This window comes from Polypterus senegalus, chromosome 5 (assembly GCF_016835505.1).
Source record: "Polypterus senegalus isolate Bchr_013 chromosome 5, ASM1683550v1, whole genome shotgun sequence".
NCBI lineage: Eukaryota > Metazoa > Chordata > Cladistia > Polypteriformes > Polypteridae > Polypterus > Polypterus senegalus.
Genome location: NC_053158.1, coordinates 99,508,858 through 99,525,498, shown reverse-complemented (window position 1 = coordinate 99,525,498; position 16,641 = coordinate 99,508,858). Strand labels below are relative to the sequence as shown.

The 16,641-nt window shown below is 36.3% G+C and overlaps 1 protein-coding gene across 1 annotated transcript in view; it reads right to left on the bottom strand.

Moving 5' to 3' along the window:
* The window catches only part of gad3 (glutamate decarboxylase 3), a 97,595-nt gene that overhangs the window by 36,244 nt on the left and 44,710 nt on the right, over positions 1–16,641 (bottom strand). The window contains exons 5-7 of the mRNA XM_039753155.1: positions 13,888–14,000; positions 10,345–10,460; positions 1,659–1,738 (exon numbers count right to left, since the gene is read on the bottom strand). Coding sequence (XP_039609089.1) covers positions 1,659–1,738; positions 10,345–10,460; positions 13,888–14,000 — 309 coding nt within the window. The remainder of the gene's footprint in view (positions 1–1,658; positions 1,739–10,344; positions 10,461–13,887; positions 14,001–16,641) is intronic.

The following is a 16,641-nucleotide window of genomic DNA, read 5'->3' as shown; positions in this document are numbered from 1 at the left end:
ATCGGTTTCGCAGGGAAGCCGCCTACCAAATTTCGTGAAGATGGGGTCATAAAGTTCAACATGGCGGACGTTGTCGACCGTTACGCGTAGAATTTCGAAATAAAACATGCTTAACTTTTGTAAGTAAGCTGTAAGGAATAAGCCTGCCAAATTTCAACCTTCTACCTACACAGGAAGTTGGAGAATTAGTGATGAGTGAGTGAGCGAGCGAGTTTGTCAGTGAGGGCTTTACCTTTTATTAGTATAGATTACATTATGTTCAATTTGAGATTTACAAGAAATATTTTAACTGCTACAATGTAAAGGGAATACTGCTGTTAAAAAGCACCTTGTTTAAAGTGTTTTCACACCAAATACATGCAATAACTACTTTTGAGTTCATTGCCGAATTTTGCACATAATGTCATTGTTGATTGTCTGCGATTGATTGTGAGTAAACATTTTAAAAAATCGCTGCCTAGCTCTCTCTCTATCTATATCTATATCTATATCTATATATAATCAGAGTAATTGATTGGAGAATATCTATATATATATATATATATCTATATATCTATTTATCTATCTATATATATCCAATCAATTACATCCATTGCTGCATCACACCTCACCTCCTCTCTTCTCTTCTCTCTCTGTATTCTGTGATCACAGTACCTCCCTGTCTCAGTTCAGGACTTTGTTTTGTGGTGCTGAAGCTACAGTAAGTGCTCCCTGTCAGTTGCAAATCTGAAATTGTTGGGTTACAAAGGTGCTGCTCCATCCCGAGTAGCGTGGGAAGTTGCACTATTACACTTACTTCCACCCTTGATAATTATCTTAAGTTACTACCCAAATTCATGCTTTGATTTGGGTGGCTCTGGTAGGGAGGCATTAGATAACCACCCTCAACATGAGTCAGAAACATCCCAAAAAAACAAGCCATTGCAGGATTATTAGATTCTTGTAAGCTTCAGAGTGCCTTGGCTGCCACCTTGGAAATGGGTGAGGGTAATGTCACCTTTCTGCTCATTCCCTGCGATATAATTCTTAGGCTATTGGAGAAGACCCTTCTGAGGCACTCTGCACACTACAGGGCTTGCCACCTACTCACTGCCTCCGTTTGCGCGAATCAATATATGCTGGAGCTCTTCAACTATGCTAATGCTCCTTCAGGTCCCTGTTGTCCATTATTGTGTTCATTATAGGTAAAGATTTACTTCAAAATGAAATAAAAGGGTTAAAAAGAGAGACAGCTTTGGCTGTTTAGTCTCCATCTAATAAGTGAAAATAAGTAAACGTGTTTGTAATGCCAGTATGTCAGTGTATAAATAATATTCCTTATATTTTTCTTTTATAGATTCATGCGGACATAGCCCTTTTTACAACTACATACATTTTGTTATGTATAATTTGATTATATAATTGTATATGGATATTAGGCAGAATATGTAATGTGCTGTCTTCTTCATGATTTCTAGGAATTAGAGATCTTTTTATGGTGGGTTCCTGCCTTGGGCATAATGGTACCAAGATAGACTCTAATATACAATATTCTAAGTGATTTCAAAATATGCAAGTCTGAATGATTTGCCCATTTGATCACGAGAATAAACATATGAGATTCAGGAAGTCTGTTTTGTTTATAAACAAATGCTTTAAATATTAATACATGCTAGTACCTCTCATTGCATTTCACCAGTATGACATTTTCTGTCCCGAATCCAAGTATTGCTGCAACCTTCTTGATGGAATAATGGCTCTGATAAAACAAAAGAGAAAAAAAAAAAAAAACACACAACAACTGATCAATTGAAAAATAATTGTGACATTAAATGCAAACCACAAGGGCAAAAGCATGCATATATATAGATCATGAAATTCATGTTCACAAACTTTGACAAGACATTTGATCTGACGCTTTTAGGCGTTTATACGTGTGTCTAAAGCTAACCGAAATAATCCACAAAATTGCTGGTGTAATTTATCCCAGATGTTTGCTTACTTGTAGCGATTCACTCTCACTCTACCCACATATCTAAATTTGTTTGGAATAAATCTGATTACTGGCAACAATGACAACATTCCAGTAGACTGGAAATATAGTAAAATGGAACAGGTCTGTTTAATCTTCCTAGCTAACTCAATTATTTAGAAAACTTGAATCAAGACACACTCCAAACTGTTCAAGATGTACATTTACATGTAAATTTAAATCCATTCACTAACACAAAAAACAAAACATTAAATGAAAGGAAAACAGAACATGCCTTTCAGACTGGCATGCCTTACCCTTGGCTCGATTATTGTTTCCAGATTTATAAAAACTCAAGGTGTTGTCTGTACTGCTTTATACCACATATCACAAATCCTTAATAATAAAGATATCCTTATTTGAAAGCAGAGGAAAGCTGCAGAGGCTACACAATGTCAGCTCAACTTACTGCCCAATTTAAACTGTTACTTAATATAAAATGTAGTACTGACTAGATGCATATATTCTCTGTGAATCTAGACATAGTACCCTAAATGCTTTCCTCTTTAAAACTAAATTTGTTGAGCTAAATATGTAGTGCGTAATGAGACCCATTAACTTTTCCATAAATACAGGTAAATAATACCCACCCATTACCCCACTGTTAATGTTTATCATTGTACAGGTATTCTGTAAATTACTGAAGCATGATCCCATATTTATGATTTTAACCGGTTCTTTTTCACTTTAGGTAAGTGATTCATATTTTAAACTAAGTACACTAAAGAATTGGAATCGGTATAAAAACTCAATCTTCAAGGATGTTACGCATGTGCAAGACTCACATCTTAGCTTCACTTTAATTCTTTAGAGAAGAAGGATTTGAGTTAAAGAATATGGGAGGCTTAAGAGAGTAGGTTACTAAATTAGTTTAGTCTGGACCAATCCATTTCCAGCCTAATTAGCACCAGGTCTTATATAAAACAGAACTGTATGTCCTTATCTAAAATGCAGTTTTCAAAATTGTATTTTTTGCCTGGAAATGTTGAGTTTCAGAAAAGCAGACTGACTCTCATAAACAGCATATGGTAAAATTTAATTAAATGTTAAAACAGGACTCAGTAGGCTGTGGTTTATTTTATCAGTGGCAGAAGTGATGAAACTAATGACAAAAAAAGTAAACTGTAACAACTATCTACTTTGCTGTAGCTGCATCTGCATAATTTAATAAGTATGGAGCAGATTAGGATACAAGCTCTGACAAAGGGAAGAAAATCAGCCACACAAATTAACGAGTCAACAGATGACCATGATATGTAATAACCACCATAAAGTTAATAGCATAGGATTAAATTGTGTCTTAAAAAAGAACATTAAAAAGCAAAAATACAGTATTAATACATTTGTGCCGGGCTCTGGATTGAGAAAAAACGTGTATCATTTGTACAAAATACAAAAAAAAAAAAAAAAAAAAAAAAGCACACTTTATAAATAGTGATAAATGAAACGGCCAAGTTTTTACTTTGCATTCAGTTTTGCAACACTGATGCCAAAATCCATTTTGCATAGAATTTTGCAATTGCAAAACATGAGACTCTAAAAGATTTTTTTGGGGGTTTTAAAGTTTGTTTTGGTAGGAAACAGAATTATTAGTTAATTTCATAGATTTATTGCAGCTCACCCTACATCAATTTATTTACTTGCTACATCAATTCAGGGATTTTGGAATCTGAGGATGATAAATTTGATGTTAGTTGCATTTAAAGGAAATTAACTAAGTTGAATATTCCTTAGTGTTTTGCCACACCGCAATCCTTATTTTTTGTATTATTAAGATCTGGATTCTGGCTGCCTGGAGCATGGTCCCGTGTGTGCTATGATATCTGGCATTAATCACATGAAGGAGTTAAATGGTGCTCCAGTAGCTTTTTGCAGATAAAACCTTTCCTGTGCAATTTACTGAAAGCCTTTTAATTTATTGACTTTCCAGTAATAAATTTCTTGTTATGGCAAATGACTCTTAAATTTTGTTTTTTTGTTTTGACTGCGAGAACATGATTTAAGTTTACCTGTGTTTATCTGAAGCTACATAATGTACGGAATCTGCAGCACACCGGTGAAATTATTTCATTTACTTATGTATTCATTCACCTAATCACAGAGAAGTGCAGTGTTTTTCAATAATGTTCAATCCTCTATATTTATCGTCATGCAACTTAATTTTCTCCACAACAAAACGTACTACACACAAATTTTTCCCAAGCACCCATGTTGCCGATGCCTAGTAACAACTCTTTCCTGTTTCTTGATGCTTGTAGTTGAGATTGACGATATCCACACTCCTGGCACTGTGGATTTTTCGTACCTTCAGTAATGGCATAGCAGGCATCATACTACCAAAACACACATCTGGCGGCTCCACTGACAGGAAGTAAGCCCAGAGATTATTCATTTTTTATTATTACAGATTTAGACAACAGATGACAGGCATTTGCATGTGGAATTAACACAAGATGATGCTGCCAGACAGGAAGTAAGCACCTTGAATTTCACCGGTTGCAAACTGAAAAACTTTGTGCAAAACTGAATTTCCAGGGAAACGCAAATCGATTCACTCATTTCCATTAACAACAAACTGTTTGACAGCTTAAGCTATTCAGTCCTAACAGCCAAGAAATAAGTCATCTATCAAGGGATATCCACATATTACTATCAAAAACACAACACGCTTCAATCTTAGGTCTGCATTATATTCATGTTTGTTGAACTTCCATAGCTCTAGTTGAAGTGAAGAGAAAGGTTTAAGGATTAAAAGATTGTTTTTTTAAACTGAAGGTAATCCTCTAAACAATTACGCAAAGACTAGCTCAGCTTAACCTTATTGTGAATGTACCTGCCATCTTAAGTACCTGAGAGAGTAGTGAGGGAGAAGGCAACCAGGCATTCATTGTGTGGTTGAATGCCTAAGCACAGAGTATGCCGAAATGTAGAAGTTCTTACTCATTTAACTACTATTTTCATGCAATCCTTTATTCTGGGATTCAAACCTATCGTTTTGACATTTACCAGTTCAACTAAAATGTTTACTGGGTCTCATACAGTACACTGTAATGGTCACTGTTTCTACACTTACTTGGGCTGACAGTTCTTATGGCTCTCATATCTTTTTGGAGCAGCACTGAGGTAGGTGTTTGTGAAAAGTGTGTCCTTGGATGGTGCGATGCCCTGTTCAAGGTTTGGTTCCTATCTGGAATCCAATGCTCCCAGGTCTAGCATGTACTTCCCATGACACTACATGGAAAATCAGATTAGAAAATAGTTCAACTGTCCATCTTCTAATCAAACTCTGTTGTATGAAAAAATCACTACAACCATATTTGATAGATGCAACACTAAATTACTGCTTTAATTTAAAAAAAGTTTAATCATCAGTTCAGTCCCGATGTGCCGGTAGGTTTTTGGTACAACCAGTTTGAGTTATTTTACCTTTACTTGATCTCATTTATTTAAGAGGATTTTTTTTCTGTTTAATCACACTGTTGTTAGAAAAGCATAGCAGTGTGATTTTTACATTTAAAAATGTATTGTATTTCAACTATAACTTCAAATGCTTGACTCCACTTGGTTTTTTCCTACTAATTTGCCTTTTTGTATAGTTTGCTCCCTTAATTCCATCTATCCATTATCCAACCCGCTATATCCCAACACAGGGCGCAAGGCAGGAAACAAACCCCTGGCAGGGTGCCAACCTACCACAGGGGGCACACACACACACACCAAGCACACACTAGGGACAATTTAGGATTGCCATTGAACCTAACCTGCATGTCTTTGGACTGTGGGAGGAAACTGGAGCACCCGGAGGAATCCCAAATGGACATAGGGAGAACATGCAAACTTCACACAGGGAGAACCCAGTTCTCCTAACTGCGAGGCAACAGTGCTAACTCGGCGCCACCCTCACTTAATTGTATCCTAATAATTACAACGACAAGCAGAGTAGAAACCCAAATGACAGTGAATGCTGAAATGAAACTACTTCAGCATCAGACACACCAACATGCTTATTAGTAAATAATTACATAACTAGAACACCAAGAACAGAATAAAAAATCATGATAAACATCTTAAAAATGAAGGTAAAACATATTCTACATTCTAATAAAAATGTACCAAATTTAGTTTTGTAACTCCTATATTGAGTCCAAAACACAGAACACTAGGAGTCCAATTAGAAATAGATGTTGGAATAAAAGATTTCAGCCACATAGAGTTCCCAAGAGTTTAAAAGCAATGGATCTATATGTTGCCAACACAAATACTGGAAAATAGTTCTGTTCACGTGATGCTTTGTGATTCCAAGGTGATTAAGCCATTTTTTCTATTCTTCATTTCCGTTTCCTCAAACTTCAGGTGCTTTGCCAATGTGTGTTTATTTTAACTTTAATGTTATGTCCTCTGTACCCAAGAGCAGAACACCACATGTCATCTGCCTGCAATCACCACAAAATTGTGCAATTAATTTTATGATCCACTTCTTTCAGAGGCATGGTTCTCCAATAGATGGTGAGGTGTGGATTGAGATATCAACTGTGGCACATCCTTTTTTTCTGAAAATACCAACATGTCCAGAACGAAATCGTGTTTGGAACCATATAGAAAGTGCATCTTGAAAATGTTTCTAAACTACTGATAACACTGAAATGAGGAATGAATTTCCATATATTTAAATGAGGCACCATTTTAAGCTGGTATAAATATAAATGTACATACTTTAAAAAGTGTACATTCAAATAGCATACTTAAGAAAACCATTGAGAAAGGTATTATTCTCATTCAAAATTGTTATTTAATGTCTTGCAGGGATAAAGTCTGTCCTTTTAGCAGTGGGAGGAAGAAATTAACCAATCTTAAAACTGATTACCATGTCACTGCAAGGCTCATTTGCAGATATAGCCACACTCATGAATTTTGATTCACCAATTAACCAAACTGCAAGTCTCTGTTGATGTGACAGAGTACCACCCATGCAGACATGTACAAAAAAAAATAAATAAAAATTTACTAGTGGACAGTGACCAAAATGGGAATGTTTTCTTCTGTGTTACCAATATTCTTATCAAGCACAGTATAGGTACTGTATGTTCATATCTAATTCATTTATGCATTATTTTCTAAATTGGCAATTTACTGACATTTTTTTAGATTAATGTTTTACTATTAGATAGTCTTACGAAATTATAGCACAGTATTATTTATGATACATTGTTAAGTAACAGTGTTAATCATTGCAGTGTCTTCATATGTTGTGCTATATGGTCTCTTTTGACCTGCTTCTAACACAGTGTTTTAGATGCCTTGGGCATTTTGAACAATTTTCACTCTAAACTTATTTTATATTGTTTGGCAATCTTCGGAACACCAGTACCACAAGCTTATGTTTTAGAACAGAGGATATGTATGATGTTTTTATGGATTGTCAACAAAGAAAGCATGCAGAATGCAGCAGCAAATCCATTTAAGCATATAGTGTGTTAAAAATTATGCAAAGGACATGACAGTGCTCAAAATCTGTAGCAAGTGTACATAATTATGATATTTGGAAACACTTTTGCTTATCGTAAAGTTCAGGGACTTTACGGAAAGTCTTCACATTTCTGAGCAGAAAAGATAACATTTAGGACGCACTCTGAATAAACAACCTTAAATGCAGTGACCAATTTATTAAAGCCAATGGAGAGTCAAAAATTAAATGAACGATAAGGAAAGGTTAACAAAAAAATGAAATAAATAATTTCTACACAAATTATACATACAACTATCTAATATACAGTAATCCCTCGTTATATCGCGCTTCGACTTTCACGGATCTTAAATGTAAGCATATCTAACTATTTATCACGGATTTTTCACTGGTTCGCCGCTTTCTGCGGACAATGGGTCTTTTAATTTAAGGTACATGCTTCCTCAGTTATTAACTAAAACTCCTCAATGATATACGATTCTCTCTCTCTCTACATAACGGCGCTCGTTTGAAGAGAAGATATGTTTGCATTCTTTTAATTGTGAAAAAGAACTGTCATCTCTGTCTTGTCATGGAGCACAGTTTAAACTTTTGACTAAAGGGTGCTATTTCATGTCTAGAGGGCTCTAATAATGTTAACAGTGTGGGTGAGTTTATAACGGCATAAAATATATGACAATAATCATACAAACATGTGGTTTCTACTTCGCGGATTTTCATCTATTGCGGGGGGGTTCTGGAACGCAACCCCCGCGATCGAGGAGGGATTACTGTATATAAAGTTTTAACATCCCATAATTTCTAAAGTATTTTACAGTTTGTTAATTTGTAGAAATGTATGAAAAAAGACACAAGGTTTCATCCTGAACAGATGAAGTCTAGGAGGCTTTTACTGATTTTAAACACATAAATCAAAATTTGACATAAAGGCGTTGTACAACTTAACAAGATGTAAAACTGGATGGGTAAAATTATATTTATTTAAAAAAAAAAAATCCTTTTAGTTATATTAATTCTGAAGAATACAATACTCTAAAAACTTATTTGAGTGGCTAGAACTTGTGTCTGAATCCATACAAAATTTATGACATATATTTGACAATGATTCAACGAATTGATTTATTATTTCCATGCTATCTGGTTTTTCCATCATAAGCTGCACATTTAAAGCAGTTTCTTAATATGTAGGATATGGAAAGAATCATCTGTACTAAGCACACTTGATTATTAGGAAAGAATGGTAGTACAATAATTAGCACCACTACCTCGTGAATCTGGTGTCCTGCATTTGAATTCCACACTTAATCACAAGGTATATGGAGCTTTAATGTTCTCTCAGTGTCTGAATAAGTTTTCTTCTGAATACTCTGGTGTTCATCTTACATCACAGAGATTATTACAGACCAGTAATGGCGGACTGCAAGATAATGTGCAGTGAATACACTTGACTTGAGCATTCATTGTTTTCATACTCTCTGTACATTTAGCATTCATTTGCTCAGAGGTTGATGCGCTTGTTGCTTCCTGACCAGCTCTTGTTTTCTCCACCCTAGCAGCCCTCTTATTTTTTCGTTGGCATCTTTTCTCATTAAAAAGTCAGTGTTTGTGTTGCAATTACATAGTACGTTTTCCTTAATTGTTCACTTAGGTTGGCACTTGAGTCTTCAATCTGCCTCAAGAATGATTTAAGATATGAATAGGTAGGGGAAGTGACGGCAAAGGTGGCAAGGAATGAGAACAGCACCCGTACGCATGCGCTGCACAGCCTCCATTCTACATACAATAAAATAATAAAAAGAGGAATAATGCTGGAGGTCAATCATCACCCCCAAAAGCGGATAGTAGACGTCATGTATTATGTGTGTACCAAATTTCAGGTGAATGGTTGAAACAGTTTGCGAGCTACAGGGGATTTAAAATCCAGACAGACAAACGAACAGCCACGGTAACATATTATATATAAAGGTTACAAACTGCCCTGTGCATGAGCATAGGTTACCCTTATGTTAGGTTTGAGCCCCATCTAGGACATGTGGCAATGATCCCTATATTACAAGGACAAATTCCCGATTCCCGGCTTCAGAATCAATACACGATAATACACCATTTTAAATGTTCTCAGGTAAAATCATGTGGCTACTTATGAATAATAGCACCAATGATTATCATTAAAACTAAAATTAGAGTTGTACAACACCGGGTCCTAAAAACACCACACTGGTTATCATGAAAGTGTAGAGTAGATTTCAAAGTGCCTTTTTAAGCATTTAAAGTCATGAATAGCTTAGCCTACCTTTATATTACAAGATGTATTAATGCCTGCAAGATGATGTCGCCCTTCTGTCTCAAGATACATGTGTTCTTAAAGTGCAGGAACCAATTAAACTACTGTAGGAGACACAGTCTTTATAACTATGGAAAAGGTACAACTTTAGGAATAATCTACTGCCAGTTCTGCTGTAAAGATATTGTCAATTCTTTAAGATCAACTGTTACTAAGTTTTTCCTATTCTCTTTTTCTTCTCAGTATCTTTCAGTGGATACTGGCATCATTGACACGAAGTTATTCTTCTGTCCTTCAAACAGAACCTCAAGGTGAAAGGTAGATATTGGCATCAAAGACAGACACCGTGTGAGACCAATATTTTTTTATTAAAATAATCAACACTCAATATGACTTAATCAGTATTACTATCTAGAGCATTAGGGTGTATGCTAACAGTTCTACTGTACAAGTACCTGATCCATTATTAATAACAGTTTAAAATGCAAAGTGTACGAATGTCTCAAAGACTAAATTAGAAGTCTAAAACAGTAAATGTCAACATTTGCAAATAAGATTTAGAAAAAAGAAATTATTCCTTCTTACATGTTCAGACGTAAACAGCACAAGAGTTGGAAGTGAAGCCATTCCTTTTGTCTTGACTTCAGGAAATCTCTTGTAACGAGCAATGAGGACACTATAAAGATTAGAGATAGTGCCACCTTAAACACAAAGAAAATGGAAATTCTTAATTAGTTTTGTTCTATTGATAAAAAAAAAATGAAAAAATTAAACACACTATGTATTGCAGATAACAGAAAAGTGCAGCACATTGGCTAGCATTGTGCCTCAAGACTTCAACAAATGGGAGTGCAAATCCTGATCCAGTCATTGACTGTGTGAACTTTACCAGCTTGGGTTTTTCTATTCCAAAGATTCACAGGTTCAGTTGATTTGAAACCCTAAAAATGTGCCCAGTGCAATTGTTTAAGGTTGTGTGCATTAACAGGATTACTGTACATGGCCATTTTGGTCACGTGTATAGGGTAAATGTGCCCTCCTTGCCACTTGCAGAGAAACAAGTCCAACTCAGAGCACAAACACAAGTACCAAAACACACACAAAGGCATCATTAGAACTCTACACTCTTGCAAAACTGCCCTTAAGATATTTAAGGTTAGGTTCTCATACATCTGCAAAATTACGATATTTGAGTGGTCTAGTGCATAAAGTGTGCTGGTACTCACAAATCTTCACTTTAAGTATATTGTTTTTAAATGAAACAATTTGTAGTAGTGTGTACATCTTAAGCACAGCTTTTGTCATCATTGACCGCTCTATACTATTACATTGACGTAAAAAGTACATTGAGCTGTCAGGCACTGTCCCTGCCTGGTTTAGCTCATATTTATTCAAAATAATTTCAGTATGTAGAAAAATATGCTGACACTACTCTTATTATACTAAAAAGTTAAATATGGTGTACTGCAGGTTCGAGTACTTGGACATTTACTGTTTACATGCTTTCCTTGGCAAACAACATTAGTTTTCACCCACATACAGATAATACACAACAATAATTTTTTTTTAGACCAAACATTTGTCTGAAGTTTTCTTTAAATTGTCAGGAAGTTACACTAGTGGATGGATGAAAACTGCTCGTTTCTGAATACAGAAAAATCAGAATGATGCAGCCTACATTATTCTGTTAATTTTCAACTCAAATAGGACCACCATTAACTTTACTAAATTAGTATGCAATTTAGGAGTTATTTTAAAATAGTCTAAAACTTGTTTTTTCATCTTAATGTTGGAAAATTAACTCAATGCTACTGAAAAATGCATGTATTTATTTTTAGTAGGATTGACTACTTTAATACATAATTCACTGGTTGCTCAAACCATTATACAGTGCTTTCAGAAAGTATTTAGACCCCTTCAATTCACACACATTGTTATCATGCAGTCTTATGGTAAAATCATTTACATTAATTTTTTTCCTTCATCAAGCAAAATATTCAACACCCCAGAATGGCAAAGTGAGAGAAAGATTTTAGAAATCTTTGAAAATTTATTGGCAATATCTGAAACATCACATTGACACTTTAGTGGGTACTTTATTGAAGCACCTTTGGCAGGGATTCTAGCCTGGAATGTTCTTGGGTATGATTCAGCAAGCTTTCCACACCTGGATGAGGATTTTCTTTTCTGAAGATCCTTTCAACCTTGAACATAAGCCATCACTGGATACTTATTTTCAGTCCTCTCCAGAGATGTTTGATATCTGGGCTCTGACTGGGCAACCCAAGAACAATTACAGATTTGACTCTAAGCCACTCCTGTGCTGTCTCTGCTTTGTGCTTATGGTCCTGTTGGAAGGTCAATCTTCGGCTGAGTGAGAGTTCCAGATGGCTCTGGAGCAGGTCTTTGTTTAAGGATATTTCTGTACTTTGCTCTGTTCAGCTTTCACTCAACCCAGATTACTTTCATAGTCCCTGCTACTGAATAAAAAAACATTGGCATGGTATTGTGCAGGTGATGAAAGATGCCTGGTTTCCAACAGTCATGTCACTTAGAATCAAGGCCAAACAGTTGATTCTTGATTTCATCAGTCTTGTTTCTCATAGTCCGAGCATCCTTTAGGTGCCTTTTTTGAAACACCAAATGGGCTTTCATTTGTCAACTGGCTACTCTCCCATAAAACCCAGATTAGTGGAGTATTGCACTGATGGTTGCCTTTCGGGAAGATTCTCTCATCTCGACAAATGTGCTCTGGAGCTCGGCCAGAGTGACCATTTGGATTCCAGTCACCTCTTATCCTATGGCCCTTCTCCCCAGATTGCTCAGTTTGGCCGGGCAGACAACTCTAGGCAAAGTCATGGTTGTTCCAAACTTCATCAATTTAGGAATAACGGAAGCCTCAGTGCTCTTAGGAATGTTCCAAGTTGCAGAATATTTTGGACCTCCCCCAGATCTGTGCCTCAACATAATTGTTTCTCTAAGCTCTGCAGGCAATTCCTTCGACCACATAGCTTGGGTTTTGTTTCGACACACATAGTCCGCTGTGAATGTAAGAGGCAGGTGTGTGTACCTTTCATGATCATGCTCAAACAATTGAGCATAAGACTGCATCATAAAATATGAAAAAAAATGAAAGGGCCTAAATACTTTTGAAGTATGCGGTTTTCAGATAATTTAAACTGCTACTGAAACAATCATTACAAGAACTAGGAAGCAAGAATACAAAACTCCAATTCTCTAGCCCTTATGCTGGTTCTGTTTATATTCTTCAGGTTCAAATAAAACTACAATGCTTTCCTGTATATTTAAAATAAATCTGTATATTTGTGGGTATAGCACTTGTTATGCAATAAGAAAATTGTAAAACTCATATTTCCCAAAATGATATATTTGAAACAGAAAAATGTGCAAGTAATTCAAAGCATTATGTTAATTGTAGAAGACTGTAAAATTTATACTTGTATTTAACTCCAGAACTTTCACAGCACTCTGTACCGGCAGCCAATGAAGAATGCTATACAACTTGAAGTAAAAAAGTACAAAGTGCAAGTATATCCAAATTTTACAGTATACAAGAAGCTTCAGTGCCTTTTCGATCACTGAAGTGAGGTTCATCCCAAAGGGCCATTTCAGTTACAAGGTGTAGTCTTGTCAGATCTATACTGCTTATTGTTTCACTCTGCTCCATAATGTTTTTTTTTTCATAATGAATGTGATCAGATTATGGTTGTCCCAAACGGCAAAACACAATTAAAAATGGAAGTATTTTGCTTTTCAGAGCCAGTGAAGCAGACTGTTAATACCCATAGTAATTGCTTCTGTGGTAATTCCCAGTATCATTTTGTCTATGGAAACTCTTTGGCTCTTTTTCTTATAGTAGGTTTGTCAAGTGCAGATCTACCAGAAGCTGCTGTCAAGTAGGCTGGCAGCTTTTGATACTGCCGCTCCTTGTACTGCTTTTACTTTTGTGAATGGTACAAGCTTTTATTGATAATACAGCTCTAAGTGACTATGACATGGTTCTAAACTTTGGATCTTCATAACAGTGATGGTGAAATTATAGAAATGGGAACAAAATGGTCAAAGGAAATAAAAAAAAAAAAAAAGGGCTTCTTTACATATACTAACCAGGTGAAAATATGCCATCTGCTTCATTTGCCATCCATCCAATTTTTTCATACATTTTGTTAAGTAGAACGTCTTCCATTAGAATAAAAACTGGTGCAATCTCAAATGTAAACCTGTAGAAAGGGTTAAACACAGCATTTCATGAAATACCAGTATGTATATGATATACAGTGCATCCGGAAAGTATTCACAGCGCATCACTTTTTCCACATTTTATGTTACAGTCTTATTCCAAAATGGATTAAATTAATTTTATTCCTCAGAATACTACGCAAACACCCCATAATGACAATGTGAAAAAAAGTTTGAGGTTTTTGCAAATTTATTAAAAATAAAAACTGAGAAATCACATGTACAAGTATTCACAGCCTTTGCTCAATACTTTGTCGGTGCACCTTTGGCAGCAATTACAGCCTCAAGTCTTTTTGAATAGGATGCTACAAGCTTGGCACACCTATCCTTGGCCAGTTTCACCCATTCCTCTTTGCAGCACCTCTCAAGCTCCATCAGGTTGGGTGGGAAGCGTCAGTGCACAGCCATTTTAAGATCTCTCCAGAGATGTTCAATCGGATTCAAGTCTGATCTCTGGCTGGGCCACTCGAGAACATTCACAGAGTTGCCCTGAAGCCACTCCTTTGAAATCTTGGCTGGGTGCTTAGGGTCGTTGTCCTGCTGAAAGATGAACCATCGCCCCTAGTCTGACGTCAAGAGCTGGATGTCTCTCTACATTGCTGCAATCATCTTTCCCTTTATCCTGAATAGTCTCCCAGTTCCTGCTGCAGAAAAACATCCCCACAGCATGATGCTGCAACCACCATGCTTCACTGTAGGGATGGTATTGGCCTGGTGACGAGCGGTGCCTGGTTTCCTCCAAACGCGACGCCTGGCATTCACACCAAAGAGTTCAATCTTTGTCTCATCAGACCAGAGAATTTTGTTTCTCATGGTCTGAAAGTCCTTCAGGTGCCGTTTGGCAAACTCCAGGCAGGCTGCTATGTGCCTTTTACCAAGGAGTAGCTTCTGTCTGGCCACACTACCATACAGGCCTGAGTGGTGGATTGCTGCAGAGATGGTTGTCTTTCTGTAAGGCTCTCCTCTCTCCACAGAGGGCCTCTGAAGCTTCTGACAGAGTGACCATCGGGTTCTTGATCACCTCCCTGACTTCCCTTCTCCCCCAATCGCTCAGTTTAGATGGGTAGCCAGCTCTAGGAAGAGTCCTGGTGGTTTCAAACTTTTTCCGCTTACGGATGATGGAGACCACTGTGCTCATTGGGACCTTCAAAGCAGCAGAAATTTTTCTGTAACTTTCCCCAGATTTGTGCCTCGAGACAATCCTGTCTCGGAGGTCTACAGACAATTCCTTTGACTTCATGCTTGGTTCGTGCTCTGACATGAACTGTCAACCGTGGGACCTTATATAGACAGGTGTGTGCCTTTCCAAATCATGTCCAATCACTTGAATTTACCACAGGTGGACTCCAATTAAGTTGCAGAAACATCTCAAGGATGATCAGGGGAAACAGGATGCACCCAAGCTCAATTTTGAGCTTAATGGCAAAGGCTGTGAATACTTATGTACATGTGCTTTCTCAATTTTTTTATTTTTAATAAATTTGCAAAAAATGTCAAGTAAACTTTTTTCACGTTGTCATTATGGGGTGTTGTGTGTAGAATTCTGAGGAAAAAAATGAATTTAATACACTTTGGAATAAGGCTGTAACATAAAATGTGGAAAAAGTGATGCATCCGGAAAGTATTCACAGCGCACTTTATAGTTCTATCTGTATCTCTCTATATAATGAATGAGAGAGAGAGAGAGAGAGAGAGAGAGAGAGAGAGAGAGAGAGAGAGAGAGAGACATATCTCACAGTGGAAACATAAATCAAAATTACCAAAAATAAATCAATGAGGTAATGAAAAAAGTTTAGTCTACCGGCAGGCAAATTACTTTTTTTTTTTTTATTTTAAAAATGTTATTTTTTTATACCTTTTGTTCACAAAAAGCTCACAGTAGCACTTTTGGTTTAATACTGTGTGTATGCTATTTAAAAGAAAATAATTTGAATAGCTGTCTCTTTTAAGTCAATCAATTTTAACCTGTTTAAGAAATGTAATATATTGGGCAATAATTGAAACAAATTTTATATTAAAACTAGATACTCTGCTATATGCTGGGTTGCATAACAGAATCTTATTTACTTGGTCATGTATTTTTGATAAGATTTATTTAGTAAGAAAGCCTATTTTGTTCATCTAGTGACTGTTTCAGTCCTTTGGTGGCTAATGAGTACTGGGATGAATAGGATAATGTTAATTACATTGTTTGTGGTACAGTATATGTTACACAATCTTCTCTTTAAAGAATAGTGTGTATGTTGAATCTATTCCTAGCACTTCTAATTTGCTTCTTGTCATAAAGATGTTGTTCCAAGTACAGTATCTTGTTTCGAAAAGATGTTGCCATGGGTTGAAATGGTTTGTTTTGTTCTGTGGCATCACTGACAGTGATAGGCTGAATGCAACTCTCTGCTATGGGGACAGGATATGGAAGCCCTTTTAAGAATCTAGGACTAATGCTAATGTCTATTTCCAGAGAGTGCATACAACTGCAGAAAATTAGATTCTGGTACAGGTTACCTAGGGTTCTTCTATTGGTCATTTAAGGTATGAAATCATTAGCAGTGGTTTCTGATTGTGTTGTGGGTATTTTGTCAGTAAACAAGAGACCATGGGGTTCAACTGGTACTGCCAAAA